At 54.8% G+C, this 22,626-nt stretch overlaps 1 protein-coding gene and 1 long non-coding RNA gene across 7 annotated transcripts in view; one reads left to right on the forward strand and one right to left on the reverse strand.

Annotated features, from left to right (window-relative positions):
- Positions 1–5,866: 5,866 nt before the first annotated feature.
- On the forward strand, positions 5,867–10,865 carry LOC116574111. The gene is made up of 3 exons (XR_004279114.1): positions 5,867–6,007; positions 8,253–8,424; positions 8,860–10,865. It is a non-coding gene; the product is annotated as an uncharacterized LOC116574111 (long non-coding RNA).
- A 544-nt stretch (positions 10,866–11,409) lies between these two features.
- Positions 11,410–22,626, reverse strand: part of EPS15L1 (epidermal growth factor receptor pathway substrate 15 like 1) — a 94,878-nt gene continuing 83,661 nt past the window's right edge. For 2 of the 6 annotated variants that reach the window (XM_032314605.1, XM_032314604.1), the window contains 2 exons: positions 16,916–17,121; positions 11,410–12,074 (listed from right to left, as the gene is read on the reverse strand). In XM_032314605.1, the coding sequence (XP_032170496.1) occupies positions 11,928–12,074; positions 16,916–17,121 (353 nt within the window). In that variant the 3' untranslated portion in view covers positions 11,410–11,927. Of the gene's footprint in view, positions 12,075–16,915; positions 17,122–22,626 lie in introns of those variants that run through there. The other 4 variants (XM_032314618.1, XM_032314610.1, XM_032314614.1 and 1 more) reach the window with 3 other exon arrangements.

Below are 22,626 nucleotides of genomic sequence, written 5' to 3' on the forward strand. Positions count from 1 at the left end.
CATTCCCTTTTCCCCCACCTTGTCCCCGCACCGGCTTTAAAAAAAACATGTATTTTTAAAATATTTTATTTATTTATTTGACAGACAGAGATCACAGGTAGGCAGAGAGGCAGGCAGAGAGAGAGAGGAGGAAGCAGGCTCCCCGCAGAGAAGAGAGCCCGACACTGGGCTCGATCCCAGGACCCTGGGACCATGACCTGAGCTGAAGGCAGAGGCTTTAACCCACTGAGCCACCCAGGCGCCCCTAAAAAAACATATTTTTAAGTACAGGGAGTCTATAGATCCACTCGCTGTAACAGACATGTCTAGAACACTCCACCAACAGGAGCGGAATACAGACTCCTCAGGGGCACACGGAACATTCCCAGGGATCGACCGCAAAACCCACTTCGATGCACAGACGAGGTCTGAGATATTACAGAGCATGTTCTCTGACCACAGTGGAATGAAACTAGAAATCCAGAACAGGGAGAAATCTGGCAAACTCAGAAATGCATGGGAATTAAAGAACAGAAATGCAGGAAAATCCCTTGGAGGCTTGATGAGCGAATTGAGGCAACAGGAGGTTTGTTGGGGGCGCTGAGCCCCCGAGTTCCGTGTTAGGTGAGAGGGAGAGGAATCCAGGTCTCGCCCAAGGGGCCTCAGTGTACCTGAGACTCATCTCACCTGCTGCACATCTGGGGTGCCCATGAGATCTCTGGGTGTCCCCTGGGGACTTCCCTTGGTCCCTGTGGGGTTGTAGCCCCCAGAGTGGAAGCCTGCCCTGACTCACACAGGTGACCCCCCAAACCCCCAAGAACAGCTTGTCAGGTTCCAAGGCTTCCAGCAGGGGGGCCCCCAGTGGGGGTCTTCTTCTGAGAGCCTACCCCAGCCACCCGGACACACCCCTTCCTTGCTGTTCAGAATATGCTGGAAAGTCGCTCACTCCAGCATTCCAGCCCCTTACAGGCAGCCAGCCTCCACCCACTGGGCCTCAACTGGCACCATGCACCCCCCACCTCCCATCCTAATCTCCAAGGTCCCCCCGCCCTACCCCCACTCACCCTCCCTCCTCCCCAAGTCCACATCTTTGTCAAGGCTGTTCCTCATATGGAAAAGCCCCTCCCATGTGTCCATGGGACAAACCTAGTCCACCTTTCAAGGCCCAGCTCAAGTGTCACCTCCACTAGGAAGCCTGCCTTGATTTCCCCAGCAGGAGCCCTGCCATTGTCACGTGGGCCAACCTAACCAGAGTGGGGGTGTCAGGACAGGTATCTGCCTCCCCTCATTCTACTGGGTCCGAGCAGCCAGCAGGGAGGGGTGTGTCTGAGTTGGGGGGCCTGGTTGGGAAGGGGTCACACCGCGACTGGACATAGCGGCTTTGCTTCCTGGTACTCATCAGGAGCAAAACTCCAAATCCAGCGTTTCCTGGGATGACAGGATTTCTTATCAACTCCAAGAGAGGCCAAGAGGATGCTAGGTAGTGTGTGGTACGCAGTGTGGACAGGCCTCGGAATCCGTGGCCCAGGTTGAAACCAGGTCTGGCACTCTCCTCCAGGCCATAGCTCTGGGCAACTGCCCGGCCAGCTGAGCCACATTTCCCCCCAGGCTGCTCAGAACAGCAAATCGGAGAGTCATTTCATGCCACACCGTGGGAGCTCAGCCTGGGCTGTCCCATCCGCTCTGTCCCCCAGCATGGTTGGAATCCCATCTGGAAGGCCTCGGACAGGGCCCGGGAGCTGGCATGTCTACAGCGCCCCAGGGACTGGCTTGGCCATGCGCAGGCCACACTGTGAGGCACGCGGCTCGAAATTGTCACAGTCATTCAGGAAATAGTTCTGCGCCCGCCAACACCAGCCGCTGCTCTCAAGGGCTGCCATCCTGCCTTCTCTGGCACGTCCTGATGGCCCTCCGTCTCAGTCACCCCTGATTTCAACCCTGACCCCAAGTTGGCCTTTTGGGGACTGTCCCAAGGCTAAAAACACACTCCTCCACCAAACCCCATGTCTGCGGCCTCCGGGTTCTATGATGTTCCCAGAGCAAGGAGGAATCCAGCCAGCCCCGTCCCTCCGCTTGGCTGGAAAACATGCCCAGAGAAGCCAATCCTGACTCTCCGGGGGGGAATTTCCACATTCCCGGTGTGTTTCCGTTGAACCCCAAACCTCAAAGACATCCTGATGTCTCATTTCCTCAATGCGGCCCCGGGGTGACAGGCCAGCATGCCGGGGGCTCGTGGGTTCGTTTTGAGTCATGCAGAGGTTTGTCGAAGGAAAAGTTTCTTATCTCAAAAGTTGTTACATCAAGCACAGCCGGTTCCCACCAACCCTGTCTCCCTGCGCGCGTGCGGGTCTCTGCAGGGACCAGCTCTTCCCTGCCCACCAGGGTCTGGGCTTTGGGGGGGACGAGGCGGGGGCTAGGGGCGCTGGACAGGGCTGAGCTGGGCTCCTGCGTTCACCCCTGTCGCCTGTGGCTCTTGGTCTTCATCTCCTCCGCTGGCAAAGCAGGGGCCTTAGCAGCTGCCTGGGCGGGGCTCCCTCTGTGGGACAGGGCGTGCCCCTGCCAGGCACATAGTAGGTGCTCAGTGAAGGAATGGGGGCCGTTGTTAAGAAAGAGATGGGGAAGCTTCAAAGGAGCAAGCCCACTCATTTTATTTATTCACTAATTTATTTTTAAAGATTTATTTATTTAGTTGGCTGGGAGTTAGACGGAGAGAGAGAGAGAAAATCTCAAGCAGACAGCCTTCTGAGCCTGGAGCCTGATGCAGGGCTCGATCTCGCAACTCTGAGACTATGACCTGAGCCAAAACCAAGAGTCAGAGGCTTAACCGACTATGCCACAGAGGCGACCCCCACCCCTATTTGTTCTATTTAATTCCGGGGTCTCTGGGACGTGGGACCAGGGGAGGAGGACGGCCCCAACGTCTGAGACAACTGTCCCACCCCTGAGTGACTTCTGCACGGGGAAAACTCTGAGGGTCCCGATGGAAGCACACAGAGGGGGTATGAGGGTGACCTTGCATGGTCCTTTCTGAGGACAGCCTGAGATGCCTCTGAACCCCATCGGGGTGCCTCCTTAAGTGGGAGGGTCTCCTGCAAGGTCTTTGCCCAGAGCAAACGGTTTGGCAGTTGTGGGCTTGCTCACTGAAGAAACAGTCGGGACCCTCACTGCAGCAACGTCCGTAACAGCCAAGAAGTAGAAAGAGCTCCAGGGCCCATCGAAGTATGGATACACACACACAGTGGGGCCTCCACGCAGCGGGATCGTGTTCAGCCATAAAAAGGACCGAAGTCCTGACACATGCTACAAGGTGGGCGAACCTTGGAAACGTCGTGCTGAGTGCGAACGGCAGACGCAAGGTCACATGGTGCGTGAGCCCATCAACACGGAAACGTCCAGAACCAGCAGATCCCTAGAGACAGAAGGCAGGCTGGGGATCATCAGGGGCTCAGGGAGGGAGCTGGAGGGGTGACTGCTCGTAGGCATGGGGTGTCCTCTGCGGGGAGGGGAATGGAATGTTCTGGACCTGGAGGTGATGGTTGAACAACACTGGATGTACTAAGCGCCTCTTCATTGTTCACTTTCAGTGGTTAATTTCATGTTCTGTTTATTTCACCTCAAGAAAAACAAAAGTATTTTTTGAAAGAAAATGGGAACAGAGGTTTCGATTGTGAAATGCTATCATTTTTTAAAAACCTCATTTGTGAATATAAAATAAAATTTGGACCCAGTGTCTCTGCTCTTCAGGGATAAATGGAAAACAAGACATGACAAGCCTCAAGCCCGACAAGGCTTCCAACTCTGCTTTGCTGACAGGAACCTCCACTCCTCTCTTAACAACAGACAACAGGCACACAGAAAGGGTAAGTTCAAAGCCCTTTTATCCATTTCATTAAGGTAATACTGTATAGAACTCCATATAGACGTGTATCATTGGATATAGGAGTGATGGCCAGAAAAACAATAGATTTTCCATTTTGTGGTTTAAAAAAATTCCTTTCAGCCCCTGCATTTGTCAGCCTTCGGGCAAGATGGCAAAGAGAGTCCCTAATATGGAGAGTGGGGGGAATCAAAACAATGGTATGACCTTGACATTGTCATTGGATTCACAGAAGGAGCCATTCTTACTTCACATAATTTCCTTTTCAACATGCTGACTCTAAAACTTATGGGGAAACAGGGAGGGGACCTCTGGTTTAATGGTGTTGCGAACAATGTAGCATTTCATTTTTATTCTTCCAAAGAATGTCACCTGCACCCCAGAGAAAGATAGAAATCAAAAACTGTTCAGGCCTCATAAAAATAAACTCAGCTGGAGGCATAAAGGCAGAAAGAATGTCAGGCTCTCCGCTGCCTCCCCAGGCCCCAGCTCAGGCCCTAGATCTGGTGTGGAAAACTATAGCCTGAGGGCCAAACCTGGCCCCCCATATGTTTTTGTAAATAAAGTTTTATTGGCAGGCAGCCGTGTGCAATCATTGACATAGAGTCTCGGGCCACTTTTATACAATAATCGCAGACTTAAGTGACCATATGGCCCTAAAAGCCAAAAAGATTTCCTATCTGGCCCCTTACAAAAAGTCTACTGACCCCTGGTCTAGTACAGTGTGACAGTAAACATTTGCAGAATTAAATCTGATTAAAAGTATGTTGGTTGCTGGCAGCATCTTCTGTTTCTGGAAACACAATGGCGTTTGAGGGCATCTGGGTTTTGAGGAAATGCAGCAGATCAACTTGATTCGGGGGCTCCTAAGAGAAAATGACAAGTGATGCCCAGCAAGAAAGAGCCCCGGGCCCCAGGGCTCAGACAGAGTGGTCAATCCCTGACTCTCAGATAATGGAAGGGAGGGGACAGTGCAAATGGACTCCACGTCCTTTAACTGACTCTAAGTAGGAAGAATTTTCTAGAACAAGTTTCACAGCCGCTGCAGAACCTCTGGGAAGGCCAGGTGAGGAGTCTCACCGCCTTTCTTAAACCCCGATCGATGCCTTGCCGAAGTCTCTAGACAAGACAGTCCACAGCAGCATGGAGGACCCATGGCCTGTCTCGTGGGGAGGCAACCAGCCGTTGCCTGATGGAAAATTCCTGCTTGTTGGCTCAACCACGCTTCCAAGCAAGAAATGTAGTTCAGAAAATACACGTGGCACTACCCCAGGAATTGGGGTGTCATGTCAGCAAGACAACGGGAGTAAAACCAGGGCTCCGAGCAGTCGGTTGGATGTAGGACAGACAGCTCAAGACAGAGAAGACGAGCTGCTGGAAATGTGACAAGTGTGCAGAGGAAGAAGTACACAAAAATGCCCCATGCAGGGCTTCCTCCCACACTGGGGCCCTTGGGCCTGGGGGACAGGGAGACCATCCCCAAGGGGCGAGGGCCCTCCAGCCCAACATCAGTCTCCTGCTACCTCCTCTGATACCACTTTTTTGGGCCCAGTCCCTGCTTGAGAGAGAGAGAAAGGACAACTCAAAAATGTGACCCGGAAAATGACAGAACGTCCCCTGTGCGGGCCAGACTCACTCCTCCGCTGGGCGGGCCAGGCGGAGGCAGGCAGCCGGGCTGGCTGGGGCAAGCCATGAGGGTCAGAGGACCATGGCACAGGTGAGGGCTCTGGGGCCTCAAATATATGCCTGGAAAGACCCCGAAAACCAGGAAAGACCTCCAGAAGGCCGGGGATCCCAGGAATTCTTCCTGGGCTGGGAGGGATGTGCTCCACGGGGATGTCTTGGTCATAGGCCTGAAGAGACACCCCATCCCCGGGCTCGTGTCCTCCAGCTCCTCGGATTTAAACTGCAGGAACGTCCTATGCCAGCATGCCAAGCCATTTCCAGTAAGTCTGCTTGTCGGCTATAAAAATAACCACGGGTGAGGTGGTGACAAGCCCATGATTCAGTCCAGCCATGCCACACAGGGCCAGTGGCATCTGTCCCCTCAAGTGGAAAGTCCCCTGGCCGAGCCTCGGCATGGAAGATGGCACTCGGACAAAAGCACCGTTTGCCTGGATGTCGGCCGATGACGGCCTTGGTCTGCACGAGGTACTCGGCCACTCGAGCCCCTTCTCTCAAAGACCTTCACACAATCTCAGGGTTCGTGTCCCTGCTCCCCCGTTCCGATCAACGTCCTTTATGGAGAACGAGGCTCCCTTCGTAAGCAATCGTGTGCAGTAGCTCGTTAGCTAGTATAGACAGACTCCCTGCTCCGCACACTCCCAGGGAACGATACGCCCGGCTCTCAAAGTGCAAAGCAATCACAATTGTAGCAACCAGAGCCTCAATCATAACCATCCGACCCAGTAATAACAAAACCCACTACTACTGGCTGCGGGGAGGGGGAGATGGGGGAGTTGTTCCATGGGTATGAAGTTTCAGTTTTGCAAGATGAAAACGTTCTAGAGAGCTGTTGCACAACAACGCAAAGATAGTCAGCACGACCGACTTGTACACAAAAAATGGTTGAGATGCTAAGTTTTGTTAGGTGGGGCTTGGGGTTCTTTTTTTTTTAAAAAAACCACAATTAGCTAGATAACAAAACAACCACTACTACTGTGGGTCTTACCACCTTCAGCACCTAGAATGTGCTGGAGAATTCGCTATGGATTCTCACAACAGCCATGAGAGGTAGAGTTATTATCCTCAGTTTACGGAGGAGGAGCAAGGACTCCAAGGGATGAATGAGAAAGGACTCCCCAGATCTGTAAAGAGGGGAGCTGGATGGACACCAAGTCTGTCTGACTCAAGGCTGTGTCCTTCCCAGCGCACCCAGGGTCTCTTCACACCGCTGTGTCTTCCCCCGTCTCCCTCAGGGGAAGAGGAGCCCTAGGTCTCTTATCCTAGGATCTAGAACCGGAAAGGAATCGGGAGTTCCGGGCTACCGTGCTGTTCCCTTAGAACCAGGATCCTCGCTTCCTTTACAAAGTGTGTTTACGGCTGAACAATGGCTACATCTCATCTTGGGTCTTTTTTTGGCTCTTGGAATGGAAACTCTGCCCTTCGTCTTTAGTACAAAGAAACAATATCACAGCAGTCCACTATCTCAAAAGTCCTTATGCTCTAGTCCTCAGGAAGGGTCTCTACCCGTGGGTTGAAGGTCAGCGTAGGAAAACCATCACAAGATCACAGAAACTTGGTCATATATGAAACTTGGCTTTCTTGCAATGTACTAGGTATTTTAAGTTTATATTACAATACATATTATTCATAAGTATTATCGACACAATGTATTGATATTGATAATGTTATATATACTATATGTCATAAGAATATTGTTATATATAAGTCTATTATATGTCAGGCTACTAATTATATAATAATATTATCATATGTATGTGTAATAAATGTATAAGAGTACACACACACACACACACACACATTAGTTATTTAAGCATTTCCCCCTTAGCTTTCAAATACTTATGAAGACTGGAAAAATACTTTTTCAATTTTTTTTAATGCTTGGGAAAATATTTTTATTGACATACACTTGACATATAGCATCACATACATTTGTACATTGTGTGAATGTAAGGTGTACATGTTAACTTGATATACATATATTATGATTCCACTGTACCAATACACAGCACCTCTCTCACATGACTTAATCGTAATTTGCTTTTAGTGTCTGGAATAATTTCTAGTCTCTTACCAAGTTTGGTGATCATAATACAACGTTGTTGTCTACATGTGCACAAAATATTCTAAGCAAAGACGAGGCTAAGGGGATGGTTTCTATTTTTCTCTTTTATGTTACCCAGAATCCTAAAATGGGTGTCTTTCTGGAGACTTGAATAATAATCTTCAGACTTTTAAAGCTGGGAAGGTCCTCCACTAGTGGTCCGGCCCTATCTCCGCAGCCAAATGAGGAAAGTGAGTCCCAGAGCACTTAGGTAGCATGCTCAAGGTCATGAAGCAGAATGTACACAGCACAGCCGCCAGAAAGCAAATCAAAGGGATATTTAAAAACCCACTAAACATAAACACAACGCGAGCCATGCAAGCCCACATCACGTAATTTCTTTGGAATAAGCTGGTGATAAGGATCACATTTCCCTTTATGTTTTTTCCAACAACAGCTCATGATACAATTTGTACAGCTCCTGGTAACTTTTACTGGGGAAAATTTGGGGAAAAAAGAAACAAAACAAAACAAGACAAAAAGGTCCATGTTTCAAAGGAACCAGATCTGATAAGGGGGCAGAAATATTTACTGCATTATTTCAAGAGGCAGGTTCTTTGTTTCTGGGATGCTTCCTGTTTTAAAAATAGCTTTCCACAACTGTTCCAGGACTAGGATGTCCTTTTAAATAAAATTGGCTTTGAAGATGCAATTCCATTTATTAGGAGAAAGTTGCAGACCATCAATCACCTTTTTGCAAAAGGCTGCTCAGACCAGGTATCCCGGACCCTTGGGTTCTGATCCTGCTGCACCCGGAGCTGGGTTGCGGACCCATGAGGAGGTGGGGAAACAGCTGTGACAAGTGGAAGCCGCGGTGGGGGGTGGGGACACGTCCTAAGGGGACACAGGCTGCCAGCCATCGGGTTAACATCAGTGATGTCACCACTCATGTGCAGGATATGATAAAGGGAAGGGGGGGTGTGACTCTGAGTTCTAGGTGTGATCGCAGCCTGGCGCTGTATGAGAAGGTGCCCACCTTTCGAGTGACGTGGACTTGAATGAGGAAGGTTGAAAGGACATAGGGACGAAACTGCCTTCCAGCCTGTCTGCCAAGGGCTCGGAGCAGGGAAGGCGGCAGAATGTGGCTGGCAGCTGTCAGTGAGCGATGCACGTAGGGGTGGGGCGGGAGGAGGGGAGATTTGTGGTTCTCTTCTCGCGGCTGTTATGTTTGGAGATCTTCCTCATCAGCGCTTTCAGCCTGGACAGTGTTTTTCAGGAAAGGATGTGCGTGTTCCTCGCCAAGGAGGAGGCAGAGAGCACCTGTGGGCGTGGGGATGGACCGGTGGATTCGAGGCCGATTATTTGCACAGCAGATGTGTGTGTCTGTGTGGGGGGGTGTATCCCTGAGTGTGTGTATGAGGCTGGGGAAAGAGGAAAACAGGATTTAAAACTGGCTCATAACCTTTTGGGGGTGGTTGGGTGAGAGGGGAGGTGGTCTGGGAACTGCTGAGAACGGAATGAAAACGTCACGGACACCCTCCGCAAAAAAGAACAAAAAAACCCCCAAAAACAAACCAAAAAGCAAAACCCAAAAAAACCTAATGACACAAGAAAATTCCACAAATGTATCCTCAGGGGTTCAAGGGTTCCCAAAAGCCCACGGTACCCTCCCTCCGCACCCCGGGACTAAGTCAGTGCACAGCCCTCCTATTTAAGACATCAGGAGACACTTTCTGTACCTTTCCTAGGCACAGTGCATACGTAAAAAAGCAGCAGGCAAGAAAAAACAAATCTTTCCTACGGCCAGCAAAATGCTGAGCCACTGACCCTTGGGGCTTCAGGGCTCTGGGCAAATGAGTACAGGCATAGAGCCTCAGTTTTCCCATCAGGACAATGCGCCTGCACCCTGCCCGCCTCACCCGCAAGGTTGCTCTGAGGTTATAACCAAAGGATGGAGGTTGAATCCCTCCAGACATGGTTCAGTTTTCACCGTATGCTCAAGCGCGCAGCCGTGGGCACCTTGGGGAGTGAGGCACAGTGACCTCCCCCAGGGGACACACGATGGTCCGCCCTCAGGAGGCGGAAGCCTTAGGAATCGCCTCCAGACACGTTCTGGAAGCTGCTCACCTTTCCAGAGAGGATGAGGGGGTCCATCAGCGCTCAGGAAGCCCACAGGCTTCACGAGAGGCCCCAGGCCCACATCACTGCTAATGACAGAGTGAGGCCATCTCGTGGGCACCGGGGGCCCCCTCTGGGACTTCAGAGGCCTCTCGTCCATCACCTGGAAAAGAAAGGTTTCCGAGGGCCCTGACTGTCCAGGGTGCCCCCACATTCCCTACCCCGTCATGAAACCTCCAATCATGGCGTTCTCCTGGTCTCACGGGTTAGCACCCTGACAGGAGTGTGTGTCCCAAAACACCTGGGCCCGAGAAGCTGCCTTTCTAAAGTCCATCCGTCTCAGATGATGGTCAGTGTGAGCGACAGACAGCGTTGATGATGGAACCCACCCACGTCACCTCTGTGCTCCGCCCCTGCCTGTCACCCCAAGTCCCAGACAAGCCAAACCCGGGGCCATGCTGGGAGACCCCTGCCCAGCCCCCTCCACAATGTCACGGTCAGCAAAAAAATGCAAGTCTGAGAAACCCGCCGGCAGGAGCCTGGGGAGGCGAGACCACTGCACACACAGCAGGGTCCTGAGACAGACGAAGGTAAAAGCACTGAATAAAGGGTGACCTTTAATAAGAATTTGTCGATATTGGTTCACGAATTGTGACAAACGTACCATAGTAACGTTACAATGTTAAACACGGGAAATTGTGCGGGGTTTGTGGGAACCCCTCTGTATTATCTTTGTGATCTTTTTCTTCAAATCTGAAACTGCATCTAAAATGCAAAGTTTATTAAAATGTAAAATGGAGTTCATAAACACCTGTTTTGGGATTCCCTGGCTGCAATGCAGCCGAGAGGCAGCGTGCAGGGGGCGGGGGTGAGCAGCCGGCCTTGGCGGCAAAGGGCTGCAGACCTTGGCCTCCCAGAGGCACAGGACACTGAAAAGGAACTTTCCCAAAGAAGGGTCTCGGAGTCCAGCCCCACTAGATGAGGCTGGGGCTGTGTCCCGAGACTTCACATCAAAGCGGATCCTGACGGGGAACCCTCTGGGCCTGTTTAGTCCTCGCGTCCCCATCTTGTCCCCTTCCAAACCTGCACGGGCTGGGGGTCCGAGGCTCTCTGCCGCCCTTCCGTTCCCAGGCTGCTTGGGTTCGAAAGATTTACCATCTTTATTGGAGAGAAGTTGGCCTGGAGTGCCTCAGTCTCCCTGGGGTTAGTGAGACAGAAGGCTGGGGCCAGCTCTGCGATGTCCTGGGCAACTCCTGAGGTCGTCCCAGTCACGCCCAAGCTTCTGGAATGTTCTAGGGGAATTCAGCTGCATCCTGGTGGGAAACTGTCCTGCCTCCCGGTTCTGACTACAGGTTTCCCGGTATGAGGACCGCCCGGCGGCCTCGCCCCCTCCGCAGACCAGGCCTCAGTGGGCGGTGCAGGAATCTTTCTTCAAACTGCAGGGCCCTGACAAAGGGCCACCACTCTAGTGACAGTGAGACTACAACCAACCATTTCAGAAACATTCTGTATCCTGGGGTGCCAGGGTGACCCCTAGAAACTTCCCCCAACTGGCTCTGTGGCCCTAGAAGCTACTCAAATACTTAGGATCGAAACAAGAACGTTCCATCTGCTGGTCCATCCGCTGCGGGGCCGGTTCGCCTCTCTGATGCCATGTGTGAGTGTTAATGCGAGGAAAATAATATTTCAATGAAAGGGGGGGAAATATATTGTTTTGTATTAAAATATTTTATATTAATCATTCAAACTTAATTTTATACAACGAATGCATACATCGCCCAGATGTCTGTCTCGGAAGGGGGGGTCGAGGAGACACGGGGGTGGGAGCGCCCGGGCGCCGGTACGAGGAGATGAGAGGCGAGGAGGCACCGCGGTTCCTCGCCTCGTCCTGTGCTGCAAATGGAGGAAGAGCCGGTGCTGTCACTCGACGGGGACATCACCGCGGAGAGCAGGATCTGCGACAGCGGCGCCTCTCCGGGCCTCTCTGCCAGGCAAGCCCCCAGAGCCCAAGGCCCTCTGACCAGCGAGTCCTTGACTTAACAGTGGCTGTGACAGGTCACAACGTGAACGGGGACCGCTGAGTGTGTGTGTGAGTGTCTGTGTGTGAGTGTGTGTGTGTGTGTGTGTGTGTGTGTGTGTGTGTGTGCAGACAGGCTGGAGTTTTCTCCTTCCGCAGAACCGCCCCTGGGGCCGTCCCCCCGTGCGCTGGTGGCCGGTGCCGGGCGCCTAGGCGGCAGGCATGTCAGCCTTGCTGAGCGCGATGGCCAGCTCCAGGTCCTCCTGCTCCTGCCGCCGCAGCCGCGCCAGCCTCTCCTGCTCTGCCTTCTCGCTCTCCCGCTTGGCCCAGGCCAGCTGCTGCTCCTCATTGCCAAACTGCAAAGGAAAATGGAGGTTGGGTTACTGGGCCCAGGAGCTGCAACCCGCCGCTTGGGGTGGCACCAGGGCATGGGGGCACGCCTGGCGCGCGCTTGTCCGGGCACAGGGAAATGCGATGCTGGGGTGCACTGGGCGGGGGGTGGCGAGGGGAGGGCGGCTGCCCGGTGTGCACGTGAAAAACCAGAAAACGCCAGAAGCCCGAGTCTTGGTGGGGAGCGGGGAGGGGACACACACGGCCCAGTCCTGACCCACAGTCACATGCACCAAGAAACAGGGCTGAGTCTGCCCCAAGCTACCGCCTCGGACCTCAGAGAAGCTAGCCGCCCGGCCCTCCACAGGGAACCAAAGCAGGCAAGGCTGGGCATCCGTCTCGGGATGCGGAGGGCTCCTGTCCATCCCCGGGTCAGAGTCCGAGGCTTCGCGGGGGTGTGAGCGGGGAGCCCCACTCGGCCTCCTCTCCGGGCACAGCAGGGGTGTTTGTGAGGGCGGCCGCGGAGCAGAGGTCAGCTGAACCGAGGAGCTCAAACAGCAAACCTACAAGGCCTGGGCCTCGAGGACAGGCCGATCACACCAGCGGGTGGCAGACGCTGGGACTGGAGAGCTCCGAAGCGCACATGGCGCTGCGTTTCAAATGTGCGCGGACAAGCCAGTCTTGAAATGTGGCCTGGCCACCCCAGCCACGGCCCAGGGAGCTCCGGGCCCGCGAGGAGCCTCCTCGTACTTGGATGTTTATAGGAGCCCTGGCATTTATGCTGCCCATGTGGCCACAGTTCTTGACGTCTTTTCCCAAAAGGTCCAATTAAAAAGAAACAAAACAAGGGAGAAAACCATTTTGATACCAAGATGGGTGGTTTGTTTCAAACCATTCAAGGTACCTTAGTTCTACAGAAAGAAAAGCAAAGCTCGATGTCACATGCTCTTCCCCAGGTGTAGGCCTCTGGTTCCCCCATGGGCCCCAATCACACGCCCCACACCCCTGAGCAAAGCTGCGGCCTGTCCTCGGGCTCAGCCTCCCTGGGCCTCTCCTCCCAGCACTGGATCTGCTGGCTCTGTGCTAAGCACTGGGCGACACCAAAGAAAAGAGGCGGGCCAGCCTCTGAAAGGCGCCCCTTGGGAGCAGACAGACAATCCTGACCTGACACAGGCTTTGCAGAGGCCCGAACAGACCCCACCGGGAGCACTGGGGAAGGAAGCACCACAGGAATGCCCGGCTACTTCTGCACACCTACTGGGCCCGAGTGACAACCTGGAATGGGAGCTCCTTCGACAGGGGCAGATGCAGACAGAGGCCTGGGGAGAGAGGCGGCGCCTGCAGAGCCCCGGCCCTCAACAGGCTGGACTTTCTCTGGGTCTGGGTCCGGGTGGAGGGGTGCAGCTCTGCGGGGTGAGAGGGGCTGCAAGGGGCTTGTGTGAGGGGCGGTGGTGGGGGTGGGGGCGCTGGAGGGAGCCTGGCCTGGACCACATGTGGCCTGGAGAAGGAGGTGGGGCAGGAGAGGAGGCCTCCCTCCGCCGGGCCTTGGGGCTTAGGAAGGGACGGGTATGCGGTCAGCATGAAGAGGAGCCGTCCCCAGGAAGAAAGGCCCAGTCCCAGTTTCTTAGAGAAGCTACCCAGGAAAACATTCAGGGCCTGATGGGTCTCCAGGTAGGACTCCCTGGAATCTGGTCCACGCTCCTCCTGTTTCCATCACAGAAAGCCTCCACCCCCGCACTCTCTGGGGGATTTTCCAACACCTCATCAGGAGAAAAACAAGGAAAAACCCACAAATACTGGCAGAAACAGCTTCCCAGTACAGCGCGCGGCAGCGGGAGGGGACAGCGGGGCTGACAGGGACCTCGCCCTCTATCAGCAGAGGAGGGGAGGGTGAGGGCTGATAAGTAATGGCCAAGGTAACCCGGCCACAGCCTGGAAGCCAGGCCAGAAGGGTTGAGCGCAGCGGAGGCCACAAGGCCACGCCCCGATTCCACCCAGCCCCAGAGTCTCGGGATGTCCCTGCAGAGCCTCCTGCTCAAGGGGTCCCCGTTTTGAAAGGAAATGTGCTGACAGGAACATTCCAGATGCCTTCAGAGCAGACCGGGGTGGGGCCAGCTTCCGGATCAGGTCTGGAGACTCACCCCAGGCTTGGGATTTGTGCACATTTGAGAAGCAGGCTGGAGCATGGTGTCAGAGAGAGGACCTGGAGGAGGAGGGTTGCTCGAGGCTCCCTCTGGGCCTCCAAGCAGCAGAAGAGCATCTCCTGGCCCCAGGCGGGGGGGACCCCCTCAACTAGTCCACTCTGGTCCTCTGACCCTCATGCACAGTGACAGCCAGAACCTGGGGCGCCCGTCGGCACAGCCACCCCTCCAGGAACGGCAGGTGACTCCTGCTTCATCCCTGCACCGTCCTGGAGCTGAGATACAGGGCACAGAATGCTGCCTCCCGTGGCATCTCCTGGGCGGTCTTCCTCCAGCAGCCTCTCAGCAGAAACCCAGGGTTCGGACGGCTGTGCACCCGAGGGCACCCGGGGCGACTCCTCACTGGGCCTGAGGCTTCCGGGCCAGGGGACACTCGCATCCACCTCCCACTGGCTCACTCCCGCTGCTGGGAGAGTCGCACCGAGCTGTCAGACAACGCCCGGCGCGGCACATCCCATTGGAGAGTCGCTCTGCTCTTCACGCAGCCTTCTGGAAAAAGGAGCCATTTCGCTACCCTAAAAAGGCCACTTCCTAATAAACACATTTGCCTGAGACAGAAAGTCTTGTTTTTAAAGAAATCTCGGAGACATTTCCTGTGAACAGCTACAAGCACAACTGACCCATTGATGGAAACTCGGGGCTCGTAAACGAGAGGCTTCCAGAAGGGCAGGGCTAGGGCGCCAACGGGGGGGCTGCCCACGTGTGTGCCGTTGGCTTCCCTGAACTCCGGCGCAGGCCACGCGGCTTGTGCATGGCTGCCGGCATGTCCTGGTAGCACTGGAGGACACGGGCACTGAAGGAGTCACAGTGCTGATCCGCCAGGCAGCGAGAGACCTCTCCGTGACGCAAACACACGGCCTGAGGGCCCCACTCTGACCTGTCCTGAGTTAGCACAAACCTCTGAGGTCCGGCAAACCAGAAACCACTGGCCAAGGCCTGGGTTCCCAGACGCCACAAAAACACAAAGGCATCCCAGGTGCCCTAAGGTGGCAGAGGCCGGCCATTTCTGCATCGCTGTATGACCGAAGGGGATGAACCAAGCCTGTCAGGTGTCCTGCCTCTCCCACACCTCAACCCCTCAGAGGGGCCAAATTCCGCAGTCGGGGGCTTCCTCTGGAAAAACTGGGGCATCCGGAGCAGGAAAAGGGATTTTCAACAAAAAACAGCAGCAAGGCTACAAATGCGGCAGCACCTGATCCCTCACCAGGAAACTAGGATGATTCGATACTGAGGTTGTTTCTGGAATGACCAGAAACATTGGCCAAACGACAGCTTAAAACCTCGTTGTTGTTTTTGATATTCTCCCCCAACAGCTCCCAGGGGTGGGGTGGGGCACAGAAACAGAATCACGCATTTCAGAAAGCACAGCCATTTCTCCAAATTCCCAACCACATCTACTTACCCCTCTTGCCTACCCAGAACAAGAGTACCTGCATCCTGCGTGAATAGCTCTCTTTTTCTCCTCAGCGTTTTCTATTTATTTTTCCAACCAAACACAAACGCAGTACTATTCAAGAAACTGTAGATAGAGCGCGTTTTGTTTCGGGCTTTTATTAATACCGTCGCCGTTGGGATCCGTCCACAGCGTACACCGGCTGTCGGCAAAATCGAGCTAAGTGGAGTCATAAAACATTTACAGGTCGCCGAGGGCCGGGACCACCACAAGACAGCTAAGCACGAGGCAGATTTGGGGGAGAATCGGGCGCTCGCCGGGCACCGTGAGGGCAGGGCTGGTTTTAAGGACGGATGTTCTAGAAGCTGGAGCATCTAGCAGACAACGAATCTCCCACCAAACCAGGAAACAAAGCACTCTGCAAATTCGAACGTAAAAAGTGTGCCACAGACGGTGCAACCGATTCTGCGAAGACAACATCTGAAGCTCTCTGAGAACAAGGTTCTTGGTACCGAGGAAGGTACTGGAAACACCCCACGTGACTGCGTTTTGCAATCTGGAATCTTTTCGGTACCCCGAGAAAACAAGGGCTGGGCTCTCCAGAGCCCAGGATTAGCTTCAGAAAAGACACGTCACTTTGCTAAATGGCTCCGCGAGGGTCTGCGTTCGGGTCTGGCAAAGGGCAAAGGCCTTCAGAGCAGTTGTTCTGGGCTCGATTTCCTTCCATCGTAGCTGGGGACTGAAATAAGTTCTAGAAAACCACACTGCTCTTCCTCCGCGTGCCCTGCCTGGGTCCTTCAATCCTTACTTGCTGCTCAAAACGCCCTGTGGTGGGACCGGCCCAACTCCTGCACAAAGACCCCTCTGGGGACAGTGGAACTCTCTAATGGGATCTTTGCGATCTTGTGTGCATACTTCGGAAGCGTCTGACATCTCAGCTTCCATACATCCATGAACGCCATGGCCTCCAGGCCACAGGCATGATACAGAGTCTACCAGGAAGGACAGAAACGGGCACGTGTGGCCGCCCTGCTAGGAGCAAGCATGCCTTGGTCACAGAGTACCCAAACTGCAGCTCTTTCTCTTTTTTTATTGAGAAACTGTTTTTCTTACAGAAAAGCAGCAGTACACAATAAATAACACAAGGGACAGTGTAGAGGTACCAGGACATAGAAGCCAGGTTTGCCGTTTCAAAGAGACAAAAAAGAACCCCAGAGAAGCTGCAAGCGGGGGCGGGGGGGGGGGGGGTTGGCGCACAGGGAGCTCAACTTACAGAGGTGAAGTCTGCAAAGCCCAAGGAAGAGGCTTTAGAAGGTTTAGCTGAAGAGGAGGGAGCAAATGGATCTTTTCCACTAAACGGGTCCCCAAACCCCTTTTTATTTTGGAACGGGTCACTGCTGTCAGCCCCGAGTGGCTGGAATGGATCAGGGGGCTCGGGAAAGTCTGCAGAACCAAGCTGGCTTACAGGTGTACTTTTACCTGGAAAGTTTAGGAGAAAAAAAAAAAAAAAAGGAGAAAAGAAAAGAAAAGAAAAAAAATACAAGTTACTGACCACAGACAGAACAGAGTCCTGACTAAGGAGGTGGGCGAGCACTCGCAGGGACACCCTCTCCTTCTTCGGAAAGGGCCAGAATGCCACTCTCCAGTGGGACAGATCCCAGGGGAATCCTGGACGGATCTTGCTTTAGTCTCACCTTATCCCGGAGGCTTCACCGGTTTGTGGGCGATGCAAGAAAACCACTTCAGACACGCCCCTCCCTTCCCCACCCCACACAGCTAGAATGTACTGTCTTCAAATTTACATGCAGGCATGTTTCGAAGTGACTCATTTTAGTGGCAACACATTTACTATCACACCGAGTTTAAAAAAAAAAAAGTCATGGCTGAGCAGAAAAATACACTGCAAGCTTCTAACAATAAAACAATGGGGAGAAGGTAGTATTTGCAGTTAAAAAGTGGGGGGGGATTAGTTTCACCATATGGGACAGTGTTAGCATTGGCTGTGAGGGTCTGGCCTCTGCTGTCCTGAGGTTTACACCTGTCCTCAGCTCCCGCTTCTGCCCTTTGTGCTCGTGGCTCCTAGGGCCGGGGTTTGGGCCTTCCTGGGCTCGCTAGGATGCCGGGGTCGTAGCAAGGCCAATCTCGACCAGCTGCGTGTGGGATAGATGTGTTCAGAATTAGAGGGAACCTGGGCCATGAGACTATGCTTGGGGCTGTGGCCTGAGGGCAGGTGGCTTCTCCCAACAAGTCCTGCCAATGTGCCAGAATGTTCCACCAGGAATCAGGGGTCTCACCAGGCCTGCCTAGTGACACTTGATGAGCCTTCAGATCGCCAGTTTTGTAGGCCTCGTTCCTGCCTAACACCACTCATGTGCCCAGTGAAGCACAGGGAGTGAGATGTTCAATTTAATCCAAGCAGCTCTGTGTCCAAGCCCCAGGTTAGAGACTAGAGGAGACTCGACGTGATTCTGATTTGTCAGTCTAGCTGCTTATGCTGGTGTGCACCAAGAACCCACAAGCCAAGGGCCACATTCCACACACAACCACGGACATTTAGCTGACATCCAGAAAACGCTCCCAGCCCCGAGCGGTGCCTCTGGTGTCCCCACGCAGCACCTGAGCCTGGGACACTTGCCTCCTCACACAGCCAGGCTCTGCCAGCCCACCTGCCAGCCACAGCGCATACCTGCCCTCCCCTCTCCACGCCCAGCTCTCAGAAGCCTCCTCTCTGATGCCATGTTTCTAAAGGCCCCCAAAGGTCCCTAAGGGGTCTGGGGCCACACCTTGCCTCTGCTTCTTTTAGCTCTAAGACCTCAACAAGGACAAGTCCCTCAGCCCTAGCTGGCCTCAGTTTCCCGTGTGTGAAGTATGTGAGTGAAGAGGCAGGGGTCAGATGAGTGGCTGACGCACGGTGGTCCTCAGGCACGCACGCAGCAGCACGACTCTGAGCCCCACCCTGAGGCTGCCCCGGGCTCCACAGCGGGTGCTACCTTCTCGGGCACACCGCCTACCTCAGGCAGTGCCTGTAGGACTCCCAGCGGCCGGGGAGCGGGGAGGGGCGGGCTGGAGCACAGGTCTGTCTCTCCCTGGGGCCTCGAGTTGATTCACAGGCAGACGGGGAGCCCGATGGTGGGTGGGCCCTATGAGCTCAAAGAGTCCCCCCACAGAAAGCCTCTGCCAAGGCCCCTGGGTGTGCCCCACTGACACAGGTCACAGGACTACTCCCCAGAAGGGTGGTGCTGAGTCCACCATGCAACAGGAATTTCGACTTCTCTGTCCCACAGCAACTGATCTGTCAAAGCGGAGGCCTGGGGGAGCCCCCCCCCCACTTTCTGTACTGGTCACGTCTCCACCGTGGGTACCTCCTCCCCTATCCGTGACAGAGCCCTGCCTTCAAGCTCGCCGTCCAGCATCAAAGGCTCCCCCCCATGTCGTCGTCCCTGACGGCAGCTCTCCCACCTCCTCCTCGTCCTAGTCCTCGGCCCTGCACCCCCCCAGCCCCCCGCCAGGCTGCAGAGAGCAGGGAGCTCAGGACGCCCACCACAGCTTCCCTGGATTATTCCACTGGCCTTGAACACCTGCTCCCCCACGGCCAGCATGCACAACCAGCCTACTCCCCGGCTTAGGGATGAGCTAACAGATGAATCAAGGCCTCCCTGGCCCCCAAAACTGTGGGAAGAGGAGACGGCTGTCAGGCGAGGCCAGCCCAGCAGCTTGCAAAACTCCAGGCTGTCCGCCTAAGAACAAAGGGGGCCCAGGCATACCCCAGGGGCACCCCAAGCAGGAGGAAGAGTGGGTGTGGGGCCAGGGTGCTCCAGTCCACGTGCCCTCACCAACTCAAGACACCCTATTTCTCTCTGTAGCCACTGTCCCGCGCATGTGGCCCTTACCTCTCCTGGGTCCCTGGGAACTGCTCCCTTCCAAAGGCTGCTCCTCTTCTCGGCTTCCTGCCCTGAAGGCCATCCCCACCCGGCAAAGGGGCCTTTTAACACAGAGCTGATGCCCATGCTCCTTAGATCTCCCAAAGGCTCGAAGCTGACCTAGGAATACCCCCCAGCCTCAACCACCTGCCCCCCTGCCCTGCCACCATGGCCACCTTCCGCCCTGGCCAGCTCAAGCCATCATGCCCGCTGTTCCCGGGCTTGGGAGGCCCTTCCTCTTGTGGGCGCCCCGCGCTCTGAGGCTGCCCCTCCCCACTCTTGGCTGAGATGTCTCCCTGTCTGCCGCTCGGCAGTCCCTGTCACATTCTGTCTTTTGGTCACATGCGTATTTTTTACTCTCGCTAGAATGGAAGCTCCGAGAGGTCGGGGTGCTGCTGTCCATAGCTGTGTCCCCCTGCCCAGCGCGGGGCCCGACCCTCTGACTCCCTGCTGAACGAAGCTTTCCACTGCACAAGACCCCTGGTCCCCAGCCCAGCCTTGGGCCCTGCTTCCCCCATCTCATGATGACTCCCAAAGGCCCCCAACCCCCACCAGCCCACCAGGGCCCAAGTGGCACCTCCTTCCCTGGGAACCCCCCAACTCGGGGTTTTTTCCTGGCTGGTCCCTCTCCCCAGGATGCGCTCCTATCCCATCAGCCCTGAGGCAGGCCAGATCCACCACTAGAAAACCAGGAGCGGCACAGCAGCAACCCCCCCCCCCCCCAAACAACCTGGTTCCCAGATTCCATCTCCTGATCCACGAGGAGGAGTTGTTATGGGTTGAAGGGCATCCCCCACAAACTCATGGTGTCATCTTCACCGCCAGCGCTCAGAACACGACTATGTTTGGATACAGGGTCTTTGAAATGGTAGCTGAGTTAAAACGAGGTCCTGTGGGTGGGCCCTAGTCCAGCAAGACTGGAGATTTTGTAAGAGAAGGAGACTAGGACACAGACACACACAGAGAGAAAACGCTGCGAAGATGGCCCACTACCAGCCCAGAAGAGGGGTCCCAGAAGGAAGCAGCCCTGCTAACAGCCCGATCCTGGACCTCCAGCCCCCAGAGCCGTGAGATGAGGATGCGCTGCTGTGGTTTATGCCGCCCAGCCTGGGCTCCCACTCCGGCAGCCCGAGCCGGCTCTCACGGGCCCAAGAGAAGGACCCCCTGCGTGGCTGCCACAGCAGGCACTGAGGGGAGGGGTCGACCCACAATGAGGCTGCCCGCTCTCATGGGTCAAGGTGTACGGGCTCGCCGATGCCAGTGAGCTGGGCTAGCTCGTTTGTGTGCCCTCCGTGGAGGCTTCCATGCCACGAAAGCAGAGCAGAGCAGCTGGGAAAACGTCAGGCCTGCAGGGGCAGGAAGAGCGAATCTGGCCTTTCACAGAAACCCCCCCGCACAACCGGGACGTGGAGCGCGCTCCCAGCTCGGGCACCTGCCCCACGGGTAAGTACATCCCATGCTACTGCTGGATGATCAGGCCCTTCTGGGAGACTGAAGGATGCTCCAGGAAAGGAAACTGAGGACCCCGACTGCTGCTCTCTGCCCTGACAGAGCCATTCAAAAGCCCTGGGAGTGGCTTGGTGGCATTTACAGCCTCTGGATGAGGGCCCCGTCCCCCTGGACCCCTCCGTGGGCACCTGCCATCCCACCGCCTCAAACCCCTCTCTCTACCCACCCTCCCACAGTGCAGCCTTGGGCCAGGTGCCACCCCCAAGAGAAGATACACAGCCCCAGAAGTAGACCCCCATGAAGCATACCAGGAGGCCAACTCCACCTCGCTTTCCACACCCCACGCGACGGCACCACCCGAGGCTGAATCGCAGGTAGACAAACGTGTCCCAAGTGAGGCCTGCTCCGGGGGCTCCTGGAGCACCCAGAGCCATTCCAGGGCCTAGGAATCCTGGCCCTCATCTGCAGTTAGCCAGTACGTGCAAGGACCCTCAAGACCTCAGGCTTGGGGACACAGGCTCAGGTTGCATGGGAAAGGGAAGCTGACCTCAGACAGCCTGGTCTTCGTGGCCTGCCACCCCCAGCCTCCTTCCCATGCCGCTTCTACTTTCCTGACCACCCACAGTGTCCAGGCCGGCACAGCCTTGCCCTTCCCCTGGCAGACCCTTCCCCAGGGCTCAACTCCTCCCCTGCAGGGCTCCCAGTGCCTTGTCCACCTCCCATGGCACCAGCCTTTCCTCTGGCCTCCAGCACACCTGAGGGTCAGTTCCTCGTAGGCAGGGCTCAGTAACCAGTGCAAGTCAATACCACTCCCCCTCCCTGGTGTGTGTGTGTGGGGGGGCAGGGGCTGGCTGCTGCTATACGAGAGCCAAAGGACTGTCCCGAGGGACCCAGGGAACCCCTCTGGTGAGCTAGAAAAAAGTAAGGCATCTGGCTTCCCTCCCTTGCAAGAAAGAGCAATATTCACTGGTGCACTCTTCGGTTGATTTGTTTTTTTAATCAAAAACTAAAATGACAACGGACCAAACAGCACAATTCGAATACAGGAAAAAAATAAAGAGTTGCCAGGCACAGGCTGAAAATCTCAGGGCATGGCACACACAGCTCCCGGCTCAGCAGAAATGCTCGACTTCTTGGAGCATTTCTTACAGGGTCTGGGGCAGAGGGCAGCTATCTGAGCAGGGATAAGGGGTCTCGGACCCTCGCCTAGCCCCAGAGTGAGCGCAACGGTCTGAATGTTCAAAGGTTATCGCCCACTTTTCTGCTCTTTCCTTCTTTTAAATTGGGAACATCTCCCCACCCTGGTTTGGGTTTGTTGTGGTTTTTAAATTGCTTTTGGGGGTGGTGGTTCAGAATCCAGCCCTGCTAGGATTTCAAGCTGAGGTTTCTGACAACCCAAGAGGTGATCGGGGAGATGAAAAGCGCCGTTCACATCAAAACTGCTGGGGCCTGGTCTTGCCTCCGCTGCCGAAACCGTTGTTATTTAGAAATCATGACTGTGTTAATATGAAACCAGGGCACAGCAACTGCTCTTGATTTCAGAAGGGAAAAAAAAGAAACAGAACGGTTTTTCTCTGGGTTGTCTGTTTTTGTGCTTTGGCAGAGAGGCTGGATT

Source organism: Mustela erminea, chromosome 1 (genome assembly GCF_009829155.1).
Source record: "Mustela erminea isolate mMusErm1 chromosome 1, mMusErm1.Pri, whole genome shotgun sequence".
Lineage (NCBI taxonomy): Eukaryota > Metazoa > Chordata > Mammalia > Carnivora > Mustelidae > Mustela > Mustela erminea.